The 22,281-nt window shown below is 36.4% G+C and overlaps 1 protein-coding gene across 4 annotated transcripts in view; it reads right to left on the reverse strand.

The window, feature by feature from the left end:
• FCHO2 (FCH and mu domain containing endocytic adaptor 2) overlaps nt 1–22,281 on the reverse strand; it is a 147,834-nt gene that overhangs the window by 57,897 nt on the left and 67,656 nt on the right. For all 4 annotated transcript variants that reach the window (XM_069084972.1, XM_069084970.1, XM_069084969.1 and 1 more), the window contains exon 9: nt 1,424–1,468. In XM_069084972.1, the coding sequence (XP_068941073.1) occupies nt 1,424–1,468 (45 nt within the window). The remainder of the gene's footprint in view (nt 1–1,423; nt 1,469–22,281) is intronic.

The following is a 22,281-nucleotide window of genomic DNA, read 5'->3' on the forward strand; positions in this document are numbered from 1 at the left end:
AAGGTCTTGTTACTTATGTAATGTTACCTAGATGACATTTTAAAAGTTTCGATCTTAGGGGGTGGCTAGGTGGCACAATGAGAAAAGTGCCAGCCCCAGAATCAGGAGGACCTGAATTCAGTTCCAGCCTCAGACACTTAACAACCACACAAAAAAACTAGCTGTGTAACCTTGGGCAAGTTACTTAACCCCAATTGCTCTCCAAAAGACGGCAAAAAAAAAAGTTTAGATCTTGCATTTGTTTAGTACTTAATAGTTTTCAAAGCCTTTTCATATATGTTTATCATTTTTTTCACCATGCCCCTCAGAGATAAGTTAAGCTAGCAATATTTATTATTCTTATTTTGTAGATGAAAAAACAAGTACTAAGAGCTTAAATGGCTTGCTAACAATTGAAGCTATCAAAAAATGAAATGGATTGCTTTAGAAAGTACAATCAGGGCAGCTAGGTGGCGCAGTGAATAGAGCACCATCCCTGGAGTCAGGAAGACCTGAGTTCAAATCTAACCTGAGACACAACACAAAAAACTAGCTGTGTGACTTAACCAAGTCACTTAACCCCAATTGCCCTACCTTCCCCCCTCCAAAAAGAAAAAAAAATGCAATTACTGGAAATATTTAAATAAAATCTGAATGATCTCTCACTGGAAATGCTGCAGAAAGCAAGCATATTTCAAGTGGGAATTGGGCTGGATGATTTTCCCATTCTATGACCTATAAACCTGGACTAGAACCTAAGTCTCTTGATTGCTACTCAGTGCTTCCTCAAACTGCACTGTATTACTAAAACATAAAACAGTAAACATTTTATTTCATAATTTTAATATATATGTAATTCTACAATACTTCTTTTGCTACAATGGAGGGGAAGGAAAACATGGTATACACTTAGAAATAGTATTAATTTCTGCCATTTATATAGCAGTGAAAGGTTTGAAAAGTGCTTTACAAATATACTCTCATTTGAATCCCATAACAATTTTTATTACCCCCAATTTACAGATAAAGAAACTTGGGTCCAGAGTGGTTAAGTAACTGACACTGTTAGAGGTGGGATATGAACTCAGTCCTTTCTAATTCCAAGTTCAGCACTCTAGGCAAACATACACAACGCATTTTCTATAAAATATGCTATATTTGGGCAACAAATGAACACTTTCTTTTGGCAACCCAAAGATCTACTTGTGAGTAAATAAAAATAATAAGTGACTGCTAATTTTCATAGCATGTTAAAGGGTAAAATACTATTTTTTTCTATAAATACGTCCCTTGCTAGGACTGTTGTTTGTAATTTCCCTTCTGATGTTCTAATAATCCCTAATGTTTATCTGCTCAAGAACAAGACCATCAGATTGCTAAGATTTAGGGGGTATTAACTAGCTAAATTCTAATGCTATAACATAATCTATCACTTGTAACTTACCTTCAACAACACTAGCAGCATCACATTCTTCAAATTCAATAAGGCCTAGGGGGAAACATAGAGTAAATTTAGTAACCTGGTAGAAAATAATGATCAAATCACAAAAGATCAAAATCCTATTTTTAAAAAATTTTCTAATATTTTCCCACTTTTCTAACGTTAGCTAGTTAATATTTAAAGAAATGAAATTATACTAACATTGCCTTATTAAGTACTTTCTACATATAAAACACTACTTTGACAGGTAGATTTTCAACTGCGTAAGGTCACTGACCTTGTCTTATTTCTTAATCTGTCCAAGAGTCTAGTATGTTGTATTTTGCACTAATAGATGCTTAATACATATTTATTTTCGAGATAATAGAAGATCTGGTATCTCCCTTCAAGAAGCATATTATAACTTAGCTAGAGAGAAAGGACAAATTACAGTACAAGCAAAATAAAACATAGGAGAATACAGTAATGCTAAACAAACTATAGGTAGTTCGGAACATCAGAGAGAGGATTACAGGTTCATTCCAGGTCGAGGAGCTCAACTAAGGAAAGGGATTTTAGCTAGAATTTGAATAAATAATACAGCATCACAGAAAGGAGAGAGGAATTCTAGTTAGAAAAACTGTGAGTAAATTGTGCAGGCAGGAAAGCATATAGCTTGCTTGCAGATAATAAAGTCAGTTTGGCTAAAGAAGATGTATAAACAAAAAAATAGATTTTTAAAAAGATAATTCCATATGAAAACGTTGACAATGCTTTTCTATTTTGTATTAAACTCATGAAATTCAAACAAATCTGTAGAAAAAATGAGCAGTTTCATTTTTAAGTGATCAGTACAATAATCTATTAGGACAAGAAAATGAGAAATTAGCTTACTTGAAATGTAAATAGAGGATAACGTAAAAATTTGCTATTAGTTCTCTGCTAAGATACCAGATAAAGGATCATTAGCAAATTCCTTAGCATACATTTTCATAGGTTTATTATAAAGAATATCCATTAGTATATAGAAGACTGACTACAGAGATGTGACACTATTGACTAAAATCTCTTTCCTACCTTATAAATGCAGATATAAAATTAGAATACTATTAAGATTCAAAAAGAAGATCATTCAGTGATGAGTACTAATGACTGAAATGAACAGAAGAATTTAATTCAAATAATCCAGTTGACAAGCAAGATCCTAATTAATAAACTGTCACAACCTCCAGGCTTCTGTTGTCCTACAGTAAAATAAAAGGGTTGAATTAGATGGCCCCTGGGTCCTTTCCAGCTCTAAATCCATGATCCTAATACCTTTATTTCTTAATTTTTAAAAAAAGAAAATGTTTATATTTCATAGCACTATGAAAATTAAAAATTAATACAGAAAATAGTGCTATGAAAAACAAATTCAAAGAATGATGTCTATGTTGCAATTTCCAATACTAGAAATTATTAAACAATTAGAGACTGGCAATAGTTAGATTCCTTTTATCATATAAGCCTAGATGATGCCTTTCAGGTTAGAAAGTTGTGTCTGTGAGTGGCATTGATGTGTTGACAAATTCAATAAGTCAACTTGTTATAAAAGGATTAAAAATTGGATGCATTTGACAATGAAAAACTTTATATTTGCATAGTTTGTATGGTCCAGACCTAAAGGAAATCTGTCCTGAAGAAAAAAGGTCTAAGAACATCTCTAGAAGAGGAGTGTATGGGACAGGATGCACATCAATAGAGCAGAAGACCCAGTGAAATGCTGCTTCTTTGGGGTTATTAATGTAGGCAAACTTTGCCCATCTTGCCTGCATCCTTAACAACTTCATAATACCACTTTTCCACTTAATGATATGATTAATACTAAGCCTATTTCGCCAAATAAGCCTAAAGTAAAGATAAACCATCACAACTATTATCAGGCAAAAACTCCCTATACCTGTTATATGAGCACATAGTTTGACTAAGTTCAAAAATTTCTATCTGAAGGATTGAAAGAATATGGACTCAAAGCAAAAGACTACTGTGGTGTGCTGGCACTTGGTCCTTAAAAACAAGATATAAAATTAATCTACATGATTTTAATACACACCACAAAGTTATTTTAGTACCAACTCCTAATGACAATAATTGCCATATTATCCATAAACAATTCTGGCGGCATTGAATGTGGCTATGAAATATAGCCTTTAATTAGTCACTGATGGTGGATTTAACAACCTCTCCTCATAGCCTGGGGTATTTTTTTTTTGACCCTTATAGTCAAGAAGTTCTTCTTTAAACTTAAACAAACTTTCCAAATACATATTAAGCTCATTTTCTCTTGCCTGTTCTTTTCTGAATAAATATTTATGTGTATTTTAAAGAGTTTTAAAATCACCCCATCCCTAGCCTCTTTGTCCTCTTGCTAGTGAATCTTTAACCTGTCCTTCTAAAACCCATTTGCCACTCTCATCATTTTGGCTACTTTATTCTGCTTCTTACCAAGTCTAACATACTTTCAAAGTTTTTTTATATAAAGAAAATATAATTAAACATGCTAAAAAATCATTTTTTTTTCAAAATAGGCATCACTTTTAAAACAAAAATAAAAGCTTTTCCACTAACAAATGAATATGAAGGGAAAACCTAATATGAGAACAAAACAATTTTAAAATTGTGTATATGTAACTGTCATCTGCACCTATAAAAATTTATGTAGTGGGTACAAATAATTATAGACAGTTCCGGTTTCTGATTTTGAAAGTTTAAAAATACTCGTTTTGACATTAAACTGTGTGTAAAAGGACTTTTAAAAATGTATATGCTTCATATGCTGCTTCAAGTGGCGAAGTTGGCGTGCCTGGCTCAGAGCCAGTCAGCAACTCAGCTGGACATCAATGCACATTATGACCTCCCTTACAGTGTGTCACTTCTGAATTGTTTCCAAAGTAGAAAGTTTATTCAACCTCTCTCTCAAAATCAGTGGACCGACTATCATTCTGCTATTTAATCAAAGGAGGACAGGTTATTTTTCTGACAGTACTAAAGCAAGAAAGCAATTCCTAATGAATAGTTTGATACAAGTGGAATTTCAACTGTTTTAGCCTCAATTAATCCTTCTGTCAAAACAAATGACTGCTCTAAGGGCTTAGATGTTAGGCTGAATCACAAAGGTCAATTTAACATGTAAACAAGCAAACAAGCTTTGTTCTTAACATCTGATGCTGTTTAATGCTTATTGTACTAAAGAAAAAATATAACAAATTTTAAAGATAAAGATGGAAGAACAAACCTAAGAAAAGTAATCATCCACAAAATATAAATGCTTTCAATTCCCAATGCAAAAAAAAAAAAGCATCAATATCTTTCCAAGAAAACAAAACAGGAAGAATAATTTTTTTTAAAAAGTTTTGATCACAAAAGGAATACTAAAGGAAGAATAATGGGCTATTATTTAAAACTACCACTACTGAATCAAATTCTCCAAGCACAAGACATGAAGGCAAATTATCCTTCATTATTTAAGGACTACGTCAATATCCCAATATTATATCTATACCACAAAATGCATATATCCTATATCTTTGTGTATTGAGATTTGACTGGAAAATATTTGATCCACTGGATTAAAGGTTAAGTAATAAACTGCAGGGGTGGCCAGGTAGCACAGTGAGTGAGAGCACCGGCTCCAGTGTCGGGATGACCTGGAGATCGAATCACGGGCTCAGACACTTAGCACCACACCCAGAAATAACTGGCTGTGTAACCTTGAGCAAGTTACTTAACCCCAATTGCTTAAAAAAAAAAGTAATAAACTGGATTCATCCTAAGGGAACAAAAGGAATGATGATGGGGTAGCCAGGTGGTGCAGTGAGTAAGAGCACTGGCCCCAGAGCTGGGACGACCTGGGATCGAATCTGGGTTCAGATACTTAGCACCACACCCAGAAATAACTGGCCATGTAACCTTGAGCAAGTTACTTAACCCCAATTGCTTTAAAAAAAAAAAAAAAGGAATGATGATGAGAGAATGCAAGAACTCATCCTGAGAGCTGTCGAGTTAATAGAAGTGACTATATTTTTAAGCCTGCTGATCAACTTGAATAATCCATTTCATGGCCCTGAGATGTTGGGGGGGGGGGGAGGAGGGTGAAGACTGGCCCACATCTTAAAAAACAAAACCAAAAACATCATCAGGCTTAAACTTCCCTGACAAACATCAAATCAGTCAGAGGAACTGAAAGGTATCTATATTAATAAATAGTCATCTGTATAAGTAGCAGATTAAGCTCCAAAGAAAAGTCAGAACTGAATCCATATGCTAGAAACCAGGACTAGAAAAGGAAATTTAGATCCTGGAATCTACTTTTGCCACCACTGTTATTCACTCAGAAAATCTCAAATGCTGACAAGGAAAGGAGGAAATTAATGTGCAGTCAAACCTCAATCATGTTGAACACGTTAAGTTTGCTAGCTAAAAGAGACATTTTTAAGCCACTGGATATGCAATGTAGAGCCCTATACTGTTTAGCTGATAAAATTATGAAGTAGACAGTTATGAAGTTCATATTCTCCTGTCCCATCACCCTTTTTTTGTTTCACTCCCCTCTCTGGATGATCTTTCCTAGTCAGTGTCCTCATACTACTCTCAACTCTGACAATAGCCCAATTTCGACTGTCTTCAAGGCAAGCTTATGTGTTCAAAATTTAGCCCTTCTCCAAACTCCCTCCCATCAAAACACACCTGTCCCAAGGCCCAACTTACTGATACTAATATGTTAAAGAGTACTAAAAACAATATTATTTCAGGAGCTTGAGGAAATCATTTCAATTCCTTGGACCTTGGTTTCCTCTCTGTAAAATGATGGGTTTGGGACTGATGAAGACAATTCAGGCAGACAGGGTAACCACCAAATCCAAGTGACCACCTAAAGCAGGAATAAGCAATCTTGACTAAGAAACCAGAAAAACAAAAGGTCTGGGACCAAGAGGATCTGGTTAATAGGGATTTTAAAAACCAAGTTAAAGTAGTTAGGATCTAGGCAAAATATTTTAATAGTAGGATTGTACACCATTCAGTAAACCTAAGTGCAAAATGTACCAGATATTGTCAGATGCCAGGAATATAAGGACAAAAATGGAAGTCTATCCTCTCAAGGAACATATAGTTATACTGATCCAATCCCCTTCTGAGGCAAAGACTCTATCCTTGGTTCCCAGGACAAGAACTGGACTAGCAATGTGGGCAGAAGATGTCATCTAGAAGGTTACTTATTGCCTGAGGGCAACAGGTAAACCTGGTTGAAGTAACAAAGCATAAGGGTGAGGAACTGGGGAAAGCCTGATAGTTTCATGAACTCTAAATTTTGAAACATAATTAGTAAACAGGACTCTATTCCTTCTAGAGTGAAATCTGCCCAAGTATTTCAATGTCTAAGCAATAAGTTTTGATTATGTAGGACAATTCTTAACTTTCTAAAAAACTCAAGTGACAACAGTAAACTACAAAATATAGCAATATTTTCTTCAACTATACAAGTTGAAGAAAACATCTGTTTTAAAGAATAGAAAACCTGCTACTGAAGATTCTATATAGGATACTGATAAAAAAAGAGAATATAGTAAGCAAAAGGAAGAGCCAGGAAACACTTGTGGCACTTTGTTCTTAAGTATACTGGCATACAATTTGCTCAAAGGCCTGATTCTGAAGATAAAACACATTAAGAAGGAACTGACAACTGTTAATTTAATCAAAAGGATCCTGGTTGAATCCCAAGGGTAAGCATGTCCTTAGAAAGTGTCTGTCATGTGATGTCTATTGCTACATTAGTGATATGTATTTATCTGGAAATGAGAAACTATTAATGGCTTGAAAGATTCAAAAACTGTAATGAGTGGTAGCTTGACAATCTGGCACTCACTCATTAGACTGGAATTTCCAGTTAAGCAATGGGCTATGTGCCCAGTTATTCATTAGCCATCTGCTCAGAGGTAGCATGGGGCAGTGGAAAGAATACTGCTCCTGCAGTAAGAGGACCCACATTCAAATCATGAGCTCTTATGCTTACTACCTGTGTGACCTTGAGCAAATCATTTAACCTCCTTGGGAATCAGTTTCCAAATTTGTAAAATGAGAGGGGGAACTAGGTGGCCTATGGGTCCTTATAATTCTATGATTTCATGAAGTGAAGAGTTCTAAACTGTACTCTAACTACATCTCAGAGTTTTCCTTACAAATTTCATGATTCCTAGTAAGATGATCTCTCAGTTATAACTCTGATGAACACAATGACTAACCACAATTCCAAATTCAAGATCAAACATGCTACCCACCTCCAGAAAGAGAACGGATGTACTTAGAGTATAGGGTGAAGCATTTCTTCTACTTCCTTTTTTTTGAGGGGTACATGTGAGAATTTGCTTTGTATGTCTATACATATTCACAATGGTTATTTTTCTTTTCTTGCCTTCTTAATTGGTAGAGAAAAGATCATTTGGAACTGAAACTAAAACAAGACTGAATTTTTAAAAAAGATAATGTGGGTCAATAATGTGTGATTCACTTCTGACTGACCAAGAATTATATGAAACATTGTTTTTACCTGAAGCTTCTAACCAGAGATGATGGAACATTCTACTTTAAAGATAAAAGTCTGAAATTATTATAAAAACTCTTACCCTTGCAACTCGCCCCTCCATGTATTCCAAAAGAACAAAATGAACCTGACTTCCCTGTTTCAAAAGATACTTTTTTTCTATATGAATTTAGAGGGCAACTGTTAACACTTCAGTTTTTATTAGTTGCTGTGGCTAAAAAACATACATCCTAGGGTGGTGTCCAGCCTATCAATGCTGAGGCTTGTTCTGTTTAGGTGAGTCCTCAGATGACATAGTTTACCAGATACCTACAAGCTTTCCACCTTGATATGACCTATGAGAAATATGTGCTATTCCAGCATTGGCTAAGGGATCCTAAGGTTACCTCCACATCATAATGAAACATCAGAGCAGGACCTGAGTAGAACAAAAGGTACCTGCTCTTCTCTCTCTCTTTTTAAAATTTTAAACTTAAATACAAAATGAGAAAAGAAAAAAAAAGAACATTTCCATGTAAACAGGAAAACATAAAATTCAATATAAAACAATAAATTTACATTTCATGAAAACCTATGTAATGAATCCTACACATTGTTTTCAAAACAGCTCAGCTTTTCTGCGCTTCCATCTGGGTTTTCTTTTGTTCTCTGAACTTATTTTATTCTTTCTCCCTTCTTCCCCCCACCCCCCAAGGCTATAATTAAATGCAAATATAGACATGTATTTATATATTATATAGACATAGATACATATCTATAAATATACACATATTTATATATATACATACACATATACATATATGTAAAACCACACTATGCCTATTTCTGTTTGTCAGTTCTTTCTCAGGAGAAAGATCTCACATATCCAAGTCTTGCCATATTTTTCTTTTTTTAAATTAAATGTTATGATTATTTTTAGTTTAACATCATTCATTTCCACAAGATTTTGAGTTACAAATTTTCTCCCTGTCTTTCCCCTACCCACCACTCCTAAACAGTGATGCCACTGAATACCCCCCCTTCTGCTCTCTCCTAAATCCTGCCCTATCTCCTCTCCAACTTTCTAATAGCTCAAGATGGATCTCTATACCTCAGTGCCTGTATATCTTATTTTCCAGTAGCATGTAAAAAGAAATAATAGTATTTTCTTGAACATTTGATTTTAAAATTTTGAATTCCAGATTCTTTCCCTTCCTCCCTCATCACCCACCTTTACTGGGAAGATAGACAATTCAATATAGGTTGTACATGTGTGTGTAGCTATGCAAAATATTTCCATAGAAGATACACTGTGAAAGACTGACCATATTTCCCTCCATCCTATCCCACCCTGTAATGTAATGCCAAGGAAAGGCAACTTCCCAAGGTTCAGAATACCAGCATAGGTGCTCTCCATTTTATTCAGTGACAAACCCAGAACAGAGAAGATCAAAACATGACATCATTCAAAATACAGCATTTACTAAGCGTGATTAAATAATCTCCAAGTACTACCCCACCCCAGGACCTTCCAATCACTCAATCAATTACAAAGTCTCTGTTCTAAATACTTCTCCACCCCTAGGCTATACCTTCATTTAGTTCACCACAAAGCCCCTCTTCTCAAATGGAGATTAGTTTCCAAACATAAGGTCAAAAGTTCCCCACCCCTGGATCACAAATGAATCTACCCCAGAGTTACATCAAGTTTAAACACAGCACTTAATACCCAAATGGAGGTCTTTTCTTCATCTTGACACTAGGCAAGTTCTCAGCAATCTTAGTTCCTGGGGAGACAAGGCTTAGCAAGGCCATAAGATACATTGCCAGTCCCTTCATGAATTTATCCTCTGTCTGTAGAACAGTCCTAGAACCCCTGAACACATTAGCAAAGCCCTCTCCCAGGATTTCTGTAAACATACAACAAGAAAATCCTTCTTCAGGGCTTCTGAACCAACAGAAAGGCTCCCAGACCCCTGCAACAACAGCACTGTCCTTCACCAGTGGACAGTATTCACTCTGTCTGCAGGACAGTCTCCAGACCCCTGCAACAACAGCACTGTCCCTCACCAGTGGACAGTATTCACTCTCTGTCTGCAGGACAGTCTCAGGGCTTCTTAGTGAACAGCCAGGTTCCAGGACTTCTTCAACAAAAGGACCGTCTTTCACCAGTGGACAAATCTGGCAAAACAACATCAAAACAGACAGACAAAGTACCAGCAAAACAGCCATGTCTCCTCAGTCCTTGGCAGCTCAGGGGGCAGGTCTCAAAAGTCCAGGGCAATTCAAAGCGGCCACCAGCAATTCTCTTAGTCTCTCTCTCTCCACGAGGTGCTGCTTCCAAAAAGATCTGCCGCCTCTCTCTAGTGTCTCTCCAAATCTACATCACCAGCTCCTCCCAGTTCAGGACTTTCTTTTCACATCAACAAGCCCATCCCACAGGTGGGATTAACAAACTCTGGGTTTTAACACAATCAATTTGAAAACCAAGCCAATACAGGGGAATCTTTAATTGCCATTACTATCACACACCCCAAACTTCTTCTATTGTCTACTTGGACCCTGCTCCTTTTCAAAAGTGTGTGCTTCCAACTTCCCTCCCCCACAAACTGCCCTCCCCTCCATCATCCCCCCTCTCATCCCCTTCCTCCCTATTCTCCTGTAGGGTGAGACACCCTATTTAGTATGTATGTCATTCCCTCCCTAAGCCAAATTCAATGACAGTAAGGTTGACCCATTTCCTTTTGCCTTCCTGTTCTTCCCCTCTATTGTAAGTTTTCCCTTACCTCTTCTATATGAGATGATTTACCCCATTCTGTCTCTCCCCATCTCCTCTCATATTCCATATTCCTCTCTCACCTCTCAATTTCACCTTTAAAGTATCATCCCTTCTTATTCAATTGGTCCTGTGCCCTCTACCTATACCTGCACACGTATATACACACACTCACATATGTATTCATATTGAATATAGAAATACATGTATGTATACACACACACACATATATATATACATTTATATCCCCTTCAACTATTCTCATACTGAGAAAAGTTTCATAAGTTACAATGATCATTTTTCCATGTAGGAATGTAAACAGTTCAACTTTGAAAAGTTCCTTATGATTTCTTTTCCCTGTTTACTTTCTTATGCTTCTCTTGCTTCTTGTATCTGAATGTAAAATTTTCTATTCAACTCTGGTTTTTTCATCAAGAATGCTTGAAAGTCCTCTATTTCATTGAATGACCATATTTTCCCCTGAAGCATTATACTCAGTTTTTCTGGGTAGATGATTCTTGGTTTTAATCCCAGCTCCTTTGACCTCCAGAATATCATATTCCAAGCCCTTAGATCCCTCAATGTAGAAGCTGCCAGATCCTGTGTTATCCTGATTGAGTTTCCACAATATTCACATTGTTTCTTCTTGGATTCTTACAATATTTTCTCCATGATCTGGGAACTCTGGAACCTGGCTATAATATTCCTAAGAGTTTTCTTCTGGGGATCTTTTTTCAGGAGGTGATCGTTGGATTCTTTCAACCTCTATTTTGCCCTGTGTTTCTAAAACATCAGGGCAATTTTCCTTGAGAATTTCTTGAAGGAGGATTTCTAGGTTCTTTTTTTGATCATGGCTTTCAGGTAATCCAATAATTTTTAAATGATCTCTCCTGGATCTATTTTCCACATCAGTGATTTTTCCATTGAGATATTTCACATTGCCTTCTATTTTTTCATTTGTTTGGATATGTTTAATAGTATCTTGACTTCTCATAAAGTCACAAGCTTCCATTTGCTCCAATCTTATTCTGAAGGAATGATTCTCTTCAGTGAGCTTTTGAGATTCTTTTTCCATCTGGCTTTCTCATTGCCTTTTTGAACCTCTTTTGCCATTTGAGTTAGTCTATTTATTTTCTTCAGTCAGGTTGAGTCTCTTTTCATGATTTTCTTGCATCATTCTTATTTCTCTTCCCAATTTTCCTCCCACTTCTCTTATTTAGTTTTCAAAATCCTTCTTAAGCTCCTCTGTGGCCTATAACCAGTTCATATTTTTCTTGGAGGCTTTTGGTACAGAAGTTCTGACTTTGCTGTCTTCTTCCTGTTCCATGCTTTGTTCCTTTTTGTCCCCCAAAAAAATGAATCTAAGGTTTGACTGCTGTGCTTGCTTTGCTTCCTTTGCTTGCTCATGCTGCCACTCAATTATTTGACTTTTGGGCTTTTTGCCACAGTAGAACTCTGCTTCCAGAGAGGAAAGCTTTGACCCAAATGGCTGGGGTTTTCTCAGCTGATGGAGCTATTAGTTGGCTGCCCTCTCTGAAGCCTCCACCAGCTCTGGCATCTGGACACATACCCCAGGACCTCCACCCTAGACAGTGATCTAGATCCAAGCAGGTTAAAGCACGAGCATTTACCCCTCAGACTGGTCGCTTGATCCCCCTATGATCTGCAGGCCAGGAGGTCTGAAGGAGCCATGGGCAGCAGCTGCTGAACCTCAGCCGCTTCTCCCTCAGGAGGCAGAGGCCCGACCAAACTCCAGAACACCATTCTCAAAGTCCACTGACTTCTCACTTTGTCTTTGGCATTTATGGGTTGATAAATCTGGAAACTGTCACAGCTGCTGGTGATCCACTCTCCTGAAGTCTGCTCCAGGGTCAGGGCCACCCTGAGGCTAAAACTGAGGGCTCACATAGGGCTGTGCTCTGCTCCCAGCGTGCTGTGATTAACCCTTCCTGTCTGCCTGCTAGGCAGCCTTCAGCAGGAGGTTTCTCTCTGTCACTTTGTGGGTTCTGTAGCTCTAAAGTTTGTTCAGTCATTTTTTTATAGGTATTTGAGGTGGTTATTAGGGGAGTGCAGGAAGTTTTCCTGCTTCTACGCTGCCATCTTCTCTATGTTTTTCTAAACCAATTTTTATTTCTTATACCACAGCAATATTCCATATACCACAACTTGTTTAGCCATTCCCCAATTGAAAAGCAGCTTTTTTTTTAACCAATCTGACAGATATAGGATGATAACTCAGTCATTTTAATTTACATTTCTCTAATCAATAATAATTTAGAGCATTTTCTCCTATGATTATATATATTCTTGATTTCTTCATTGAAAAACTGTCTGTGGGGTGGCTAGGTGGTACAGTAAATAGAGCACCAGCCCTGGAGTCAGGAGAACCTGAGTTCAAATCTGGTCTCCTACACTTAGCACTTACTAGCCTATGTGACCTTGGGCAAGTCACTTAACCCCAATTGCCCTGCATTGCCCCCTCCAAAAAGAAATAAGAAGAAAAAAAAAAGAAAAACTGTCTGTTTCCTTTCAGCAATCGGGATATGACATATTTTATACTGTCTAGTTAAATGGTTTAAAAAAATATTGAACAGTATTGGTGATACATAATGATTTCCCTATTTTTCTCTATTTATTAAATCTATTTTAGCTTTAACTTTGTCTGAGATCATGACTACTATCCAGGCTTTTTTTACATAATAAATTCTATTTCAGTACTTTATCTCTGTATTTCTCATCTGATTCCTGAAAGTGAAGTATAGTTAAATTCAGATTTTTAATCCATTCTGCTATTTCCATTTTATTGGTAAATTCATCCCATTCACATTTTAAGCTATTCTCATTATCCTCATTATTTTAGTCCTCATTATTCGTCTCACCCTATTTATGTAATCCCTCCTCATTATCTCATTTATTTCTACAGGCTACCTTGCCCTCCTATTCCTGGATCTAACCACCCTTCTAAAAGTCTCTCCCTTATCCTCTCCCTCCACCTTAATCTACCTGAGAGTTTTTCCCTTATCCCCTCCCACCTCCTAATTCTTAATCTACACACCCTTCTAAAGTCCCTCCTTATTCTACCCCCTTAACAGGGGTGGGGAACCTTAGGGTCTCCAGGCCACAGGTTCCCCACCCCTGCAGACCTAACCCATTTCCAGTAAGAGTAAGATTCTAGTACAACCAGCCCTCCACCTCCACATGCTTCTTCTGTATCAATTCTTCCTTTTATGCCTCACTTATATAATTACCCATTTTTATCTCTCTCTACAAAGTCTTATTTTTTAGAAACACCTCATCATACACAGCTCAGCCCAAGCATTTCTTTCAAATTACCCAAATAATGATGACAGTCATAAGAGTACTGATAACATTTTCACATATAAAAAGTAAATAATTTGATCTTATTGAGCCTCTTATAATTGGTCTTTAAAGTTCAATTTATATTTCTTCTGGATCTTAAGTGTCAAATATTGTATTAAGTTCTGCTTTTTTTTTTTTCTTTTTGGAAGGCAATTGGGGTTAAGTGACTTGCCCAAGGTCACATGGCTAGTTTTTGTGTTAAATGTCTGAGCCCGAATTTGAACTCAGGACCTCCTGACTCCAGGGCCGGTGCTCTATTCACTGCATCACCTTGCCACCCTAAATTCTGCTCTTTTCATTACAAATGTCTGAAATTCTTTCAATTTGTCATATGTCATTTTTTCTCATTCAGGATTATACTTAGTTTTGCTGGATAAATTGCCCTTGATCATAATTCCAGCTCTTTTGCTCTATGACATATAGTGTTTTAACAACTAAGAAAAGATACTGGGTCTTGTGTAATCCTGATTGTAGCTCCTTGATATTTAAATTGTTTTTTTTTTCTTGTTGCTTGCAATATTTTCTCCTCAACTTGGGAGCTCTGAAATTTGGCTATAATGTTCCTGTAAGTTTTCCTCCTGGGATCTCTCTCAGGTAGTTATTGGATTTTTTTTTTTCTATTTCTGCTTTGCCTTCTTGTTCTTTAACTTCAGGGCAATTTTCCTTAATAATTTCTTGTGATATTGCATCTAGATTCTTTTTTTAATTTTATCTTTCAGGTGGTCCAACAATTCTTATATTGTCTCTCCTTAATCTGTTCTCCAGATCAGATATTTTTCTGATGAGATGTTTCACATTATCTTCTATTTTTTTTCATTCTTTTGATTTTATTATTTTTTGTGTCTTGTAACATTTTTAGTTTCCCCTTGCCCAATTCTAGTTTTCAAGGAATTATTTTCTTCCTTAAGATTTTTATTCTCTTTTTCTACTTGGTTGATTTTTTTCATTTTTCTTGATTTTCTTGGATTGCTCTTATTATTTTTCCTAATTCTTCCTCGATCTCTTTTATTTGATTTTTAAAGGCCTTTTTAAGTTCTTCCAAGAATTCTTTTCAGGCTTGTTACCATCTAACATTCTCAGTGAAAAAGGAGTGGCTTTTTTTAGCTCTATTACCTTTCTCTATAAAGCCAGATCTTCTCTACCCTCATGGTAGCTGTCTATGGTTGGGTCCTTTTTTCTTTGCTTGCTCATTTCTTTTGTTATTTTATTTTTAGCTGCTCATTTTTATAATGATTCTAGTTCCCGAAGTGTGTGGAATGATGCCTTGTTATTTTATGAGCTCGGTCCTAGTCCCAACTTTGGACACTCCTACCACCCCTAGACCAAGGCCTGGGCCAAGCTGTCCCACAAATGCTCTTGCTCCCTATAGTCCCTTTGGCGGCTGCAAACTTTAAATGTCTCTTACACCTGGGACTCTGCTCTTCTGCAAGTGTCCCCAGCCAACAGCGTCCCAGTCCCTCTGCTACTGCATTCAACAGGTGTGTGCTAGCTCCTTCTCCCCCATAGTGGCAGCCCAGCCATCTGGTCACAGCTGACCTCGTCATGGGCATCCCTCAACAGTGGAAGGACCTTCAATCTTCTACTCAACCACAATCCCCTACACTGTAAGTGAGGTGAAAGTTCCTGTGGTTGAGGCTACCTCACATCCAGCTGCCCCCAGGGCATTGTTTTTGTAGATTCCTCCCCGTGGGCCTGGAAGTGTTTGTATTTCACTCCGGCCAAACCTCTATCTTAGAGGTCAAGTCCTTCCTGGGAACCTCTCAAGTTGTCTAAAGAAGATAAGTACTTTACCCGGAATTTTGTTTATTTCTGCTGCTCTGATGTTCACTTTGAAGCCATAGTCTGTTTTTTTTTGTGGCAGAAATTTGTAGAGTCTAAAGTTTTCTGACCTACTACACCATCTTCCCAGAAGCCTCTTGTACCTTCTCTTCTCAAAGGTTTATCTTCTAATTTATGGTTAGGATACTATCCTTCCTACCCAATGAGGAACCTTGTTCTAACTTAACGCTTTTGAGTAACTTTACACTCTCTTTTCAAAGATTTCTTCAATTGGATTTTAAACATGGCCAGATTAAATACCTACCATAGAAAAAGGAAAAAGCCCACCTCCAGCTGTCCCTTCAAATCTCCAATTACCATTTCTATATTCTGTGATTGAAGGGAGGTATCATAGCCTTATTCTATACCAAAACACTTAAATCAACTGCTGGGTATACATAACTCACTGAACACTTAATTAAAGAACAGTTTACTTCCATGATTTCTATTATTTCAACACCTTCATTTGTATTTTGAGAGCTCCAGATCCATCACACTGCTCTCTTACTATCTTCCTATCCTAACATGTAGATAAAGATGTGTGTCTATGTGTGTATACATTTATAGGTATATAGACTTATGGGCAGACATACATTCCTGTGCATAATTATACCTATGTACATAAGGATAAGGAGAAAGCTAGTCTCTACAAATATGTTAGTGGATATATGTGCATATATAAATATGCATATAAATATATTTCTGTGTGTACATATGTATGACTATGTACATATATATGTGTGCATATATGCACATGTGTATATGCATATGTGTGTGTTTATAAAATACTATTTAACCCAAAAGCACGATATGGATATCAGCTGTTTTTATTGTACAAAATTTTTTTTCTCTCCAAAAATACCAATGACTCCTTTTCTGGCCAAATGTAATGATTTCTTTTCCATTTTCAAATGCATCTAACACCATTAAACCTCTAATCCTGCTTTCTTAGAATTCTCCTGGATCTCTGACACACTTATACACACTTTGTTCTCCTACAGCTTTTATTCCTTGACTAGATCCTTTTCCTCCCCTAGCCTTCTAACTTAGCCATTTACTATTCTCTCTCCCCCATCCACCCCCTTCTCACCCCCCGTTTAATCCCTGGCTCCTATTTTCCCTTTATATTAATTCCTTTAAGGAGTTATTTTAAATACCATCTGTATGGTTCCAAAATTTATATTCTCTCCAATCTATTCTTCATACCTGAAATGTTTTTTGGAAATATCTCATCCTTCAAAATGGTACTTTCCCATTACTGCCAAAAATATTACCACTATTCTTGAAGTACCTTAAGTACCTTAAGACTCAAAACCTTAAGGCAGGATTTATTCCTCTACTGTTAGTCTCCTACATTCTAACCATCACCAAGACCTGCCAGTTCTCCTTCTATAATGTCTCTCTCATTTTCCATTTCAATTTCTTTGCAATTGCTCCAGTCTAGGACCTCAATGTCACACATGGCTTACCACAATATCCTACCTGATATTTGTGCTTCTGGTCTTTCTTAATTCCACTTGGCCTACCGGTAGCTGCCAAAATAATTTTTTCTAAAATTGCCCGTTTCCCTTCCTTCCCCTTCCCTTACTCCCCCATTTCAATTCTTCATATTTTCTATTACAACAATCTATAAAAAATGGACAGCTATAGGCTACAGTGGGTAGAGGTGTTGTGTCGAGTCAGGAAGACTCATCTTCCTTTGTTCAAATCTGGTCTCAGACACTTACTAGCTGTATGACCCAGGGTAAGTCACTTAACCCTATTTGCTTCAGTTTCTTCATCTCTAAAATGAGCTAGAGAAGGAAATGGCAAATCAGTCCAGTATCTCTGCCAAGAAAACCTCAAACAGGGTCATGAAGAGTTGGACACAACTGAAAAATTAATGAATAACAACAACAATTCAGCACTGTTAGGGAGAATTATCACTCTTGGATACAAGATATTTCCTGGTGAGTTTAACCTTTATATAATGAAATATTTTCTAAATCTTTTATGGAAATGTTTTCTCTTTCCAAAAAGCATGCTGAAAATAAATAAATGGTGGGGGCAGAATTTAACAGGTACCAAATCCAACAGGAGCTCTGGAACTTGCTACAGAAAAAGTCAGTTCTATGCAGAAAGGGCTATAAATTTTTGACCCTGCAATACCACTACTAGATCTATAATCCAAAGAGATCAAAGAAAAAGGAAAGGACCTATATATACAAAAATACTGTTTTTGGTAGTGGCATAGAATTAAAAATTGCCCATCAGTTGGGGAATAACGGAACATGCTGTGGCACATATGATTGGGGTGAAAAACTATTGTGCCATAAAAAATAATGAGCAGAGTGATTTTAAAAAAGCCTGGGAAGACTTATATGAATTGATGCAAAGTGAAATGAGCAGAATCAGGAGAACATTATACAAAGTAACAAAAATATTCTAATGATGATCAACTGTGAAGGACTTAGCTACTTTGCTCAATACAATGATCCAAGACAATTCTAAAGGACTCATGATAAAAAATGTTACCCACCTCCAAACAGAGAACTGAGGAACACTAAGTACATCCCAAAACATGTTTCTTTCCCACTTTCCTTATTTTTCTTGCTTTTTTTTTTTTTGGCGACATGGCTAACACAGAAATGTTTTGTATGACTTCATATGTATAGGTAATTGATATCACATTGTTTGACTTCACAATGGGTGGGGGAGGGTATGGAGGAAAGGAGAGAATTTGGAACTTGAAATTTTAAAGTGATAAAATAAAGAAAAGAAAAAAGTTCATTCTGTTCCACTGCTTTTAAATAAACTACTATACTAGCTATCACATATATAACAAGCCCAACGTGTGTTCTATCCCAACATCCACAAGACTATTCTATCTTTTGTCTCTTCCTCACTAGCCCTGTTTTCCCTCACTTTCAGATTCTCTTGCTTACTGCCCATCTACTTCATTTAATCTCTAGCACTTGCTTCCTTTTCTCTCTACTTTGTTTTTCCTTGTCTCTCTATCCTTATTCCCATGGTTCTCAAATTTCCCACAAGAAAGCTGACCTTTATAGACATTCTCTGCCATGGTCAGTAGTCCTATCCATTTAGTAGACAAACCAATCACATGTTCTCATCTATTTTCACTGTTCTTGATATTCATAGGATGCTTTCTTTGCCACCAAAAACAATCTTTAACCTAGTTTCAGTAGACTAAAGCCATTATGGACACCTGAGAGTTACAATCTCTAAATGAGGTATTATTATACAATTATTTATTAAAAAGTTGAGTGTAAAGCTATTAAAGTCATTACAGAAACATCAATTCTGGCAAATCTGGGCATCTTTGCTTATTCTTGTAGGAATATAATTTTTTCTCTAATCTTATTGATGATTGTTTCCTGAGTATTTTTTCCAATATAGTTCTCCTCTTCAAACATTATAAAAACTAGAAGTTCTTAGTTGGAAACTACAAATCTTTATTACTTACAATATGGTAGTAAGAGTACACTTAATGTTTTATAAGTAGGCTTTTTTTAGTATAGATGATATACAACTATTCTACAATATTTTCCTCTTAATGTGCTATTTGACAAAAAAGAACACAGATATGCTAACTTGCATGGATGAGACAGTGCTCAGCAGAGTTAATGAAATGGGTGAAAAGCAATAAGGGCTGGAAAATATTCAAAAAGGAAGAACCACAAAAGGTCAAAGGTCAGCTTGGCTACTGGGACATGTATGACAAGATCTGCTAGTCTCTTCCAGTCAAGATGGCTTTCTAATTACGAAGCAGACCACCAAGCCCCCACATACTTTACTCCAGTAAAACCTAATAAGTTTGCACGAAAGCAAGTAACGATCAAGAAATACAATAAGAAAATAGAATAAGTGATTTATTCTATTCCAGGACTTCACAAAAGGTCATGTAGAAACCATCATGAAGAAACAACAGGAAAGGAGGCTGCCAGCAAAGTCAATGCCAGCACAGGGTGGTCTAGCAGTGGTGACTAGATATGCCAGGGACCCTTGTAGACGGAAAGGGAAGAAAAAGGAAGGGAATAATCATTTAAATAGCACCTACTATGTGCCAGGTACCATGCTAAGTACTTTTTACAATATATCCTCATTCTATCCTCACAACAATCCTGGGAGCTAGGTGCCATTATTAACCCCCATTTAACAGCTGAGGAAACTGAGGCCAATAGAGATTAAGTGACTTTACCCAGGGTCACACAGATAGTACATGTCTGAGGCCAGGATACTACCAGTCAGGGATCTACTGACTGAGCCCCCAGTTACCTTTTGGTCTGTAGGTTCTCTTTCTGGAGGTAGCAGGAGTAGAGTGCTCCCTCAAGAAAGTCAAAGGAGGCTACAGCAGTGCCACAAAGCAGTGGCCAAGGGTTCCTGAATAATTCCATAATGACAACATACATTCCACAAGTATTATAAGACTACCAAGAAGAAATGAAACAAAAGGAAAATTAAATAAAAGCTCCAGAAGAAAGAATTAAAAGGATAAAAAGTAATTTAGAAAAGTGGTAAACCCTACCCAAAATGTGGGCTCTCTGAAAACCAGAATAAACTAAATAGAAAAACAACTTTGAAAGACTTATTAAGAACTCTGATCAATGCAATGACCCACCATGTCACCGGAGGACCCTATGATGAAGCACATCTTGACAGAGAGGTGATGGGCACAAGGTACACAAAGGCATACATTTTTAAAAATTGTCACTATGTGAATTCTTTTTTGCTTGACTATACTTATTGCTACAAAAGTTTCCTTCTGTTTCTTTTTCTTGGTTTGATTCAGTAGGGAGTCAGGGAAAAGGGAATATTAGCAGTAATGACCCCAAAATAGGGTTATTGTAACATTTTTAAAAATGCACACAAGAAAATGGGATGAAATTCAGAAGGAAGAACAAACAGGACAATTTTGAAAGGAACACATAAAACTTATGTTTTTAAAAAAGAGTAGGGCAGCTAGGTGGAGCTCTGAATAGAGCACCGACCCTGGCATCAGGAGGAGCTGAGTTCAAACTTGACACACTTACTAGCCATGTGACTTTGGGCAAGTCATTTAACCGAAATTGCCCTCCAAAAAGCAAAAGAAAATTTAAAAAATAAAAAGAATAAATGAGTTTCATATTAAATCCTCTTTTGGTGTTTTGTTATATGTATGCAAATGCTTTTTACACTTAAATTCAAAATAAAAAAAATTCTTAAACAAAAACAAGATCTATCATGACCAAAGATATTGAGTTTTGCAAAATGATACCAGAACCACGATGCATCTGTTTTGTCAGGACAGAATTTCTTAGCAAATATGTTAAAAGTAAAAAATACTGCCCTATTTTATAATGGCCAGTGTTAAAAAACAAATAAGGAAATATTTTAATTAAAAATTAACCATAAGAAAGCCACTAAGTAGAACATAAACAGATTGTAAGCAATCCTCCCAAATTGCTTCACAATCAGTGTTTTATCTATTAAAGAGTAAATTTCTTTTTAAAAAGTGAGTAGTTTTGTCGCAAAACAAAGAGAGACAGGCTAATTTTTTAAAGTATACAAACCCACATTTAATATATTCTATTCCAAAACCTGTACATTGACAAAAAATATATTAAAATCCTTTGGGGAAGGCATTATCCACTAGAGGGCCCTCTAGCAAAGCAGACAGGGCTCAAATGCTAGTTTAAGACCACACTGAACCCATGGGTAAAATACTTCCTGTAAAATATTTCTTGAATATGGGAACACATGGTGAATAACGCCCAGTAACAATTATAGTTAAGACTTCCAAAAGAGAGCAGGAGGCAGAATAGTAATGGTTTGCTCTTAATTCCAAGCATGTGACCAAAACATGGTTAAATATTCCCACAGTCCTCTAATAAAATGACTCTTTGGGTATCATGATGAACCACAAAGAGTATTCTAATTAATATATAATAGCAAAATAAATGAAAACAACCTAAATATATAGGGCTTAATTTGTGTTGGGTTTCTTTTAAACTCTCTATCTCCTTTCTATTATCTACACTGTTAGAAATCTTTCAAGGAAGCTATGATATGATTCTCAATAGGTTTGGCTAATTATCACAGGTAAAAAGTTAATAAGAATAGGGAGTAGACGGTGTCCTTTTAAGTTTCTGAAAGGTAGCTGCAAAGTTTAGAACTAGTAAAATATTTGTTAACCTATACTTTTTAAAAATGCATCAAGCAGAACTAAAATAACATTCCTTTTTTTCAGCATAAATAATTTGATTAGCTTGTTTGCCATATACTTATGACATCTCTGGTTAGAAATCATTTAACTTCAGATTTTCTAATTAATTGTATACATCTTTGGTTTTTTTCCTTAGTTTTCAGGAGAAACAAGATAAAGTGCAAAAAAAC

The sequence above is a fragment of the Petaurus breviceps genome, unplaced genomic scaffold, assembly GCF_028583685.1.
Source record: "Petaurus breviceps papuanus isolate PSGF00001 unplaced genomic scaffold, PetGlider_PUasm1.0 175, whole genome shotgun sequence".
NCBI lineage: Eukaryota > Metazoa > Chordata > Mammalia > Diprotodontia > Petauridae > Petaurus > Petaurus breviceps.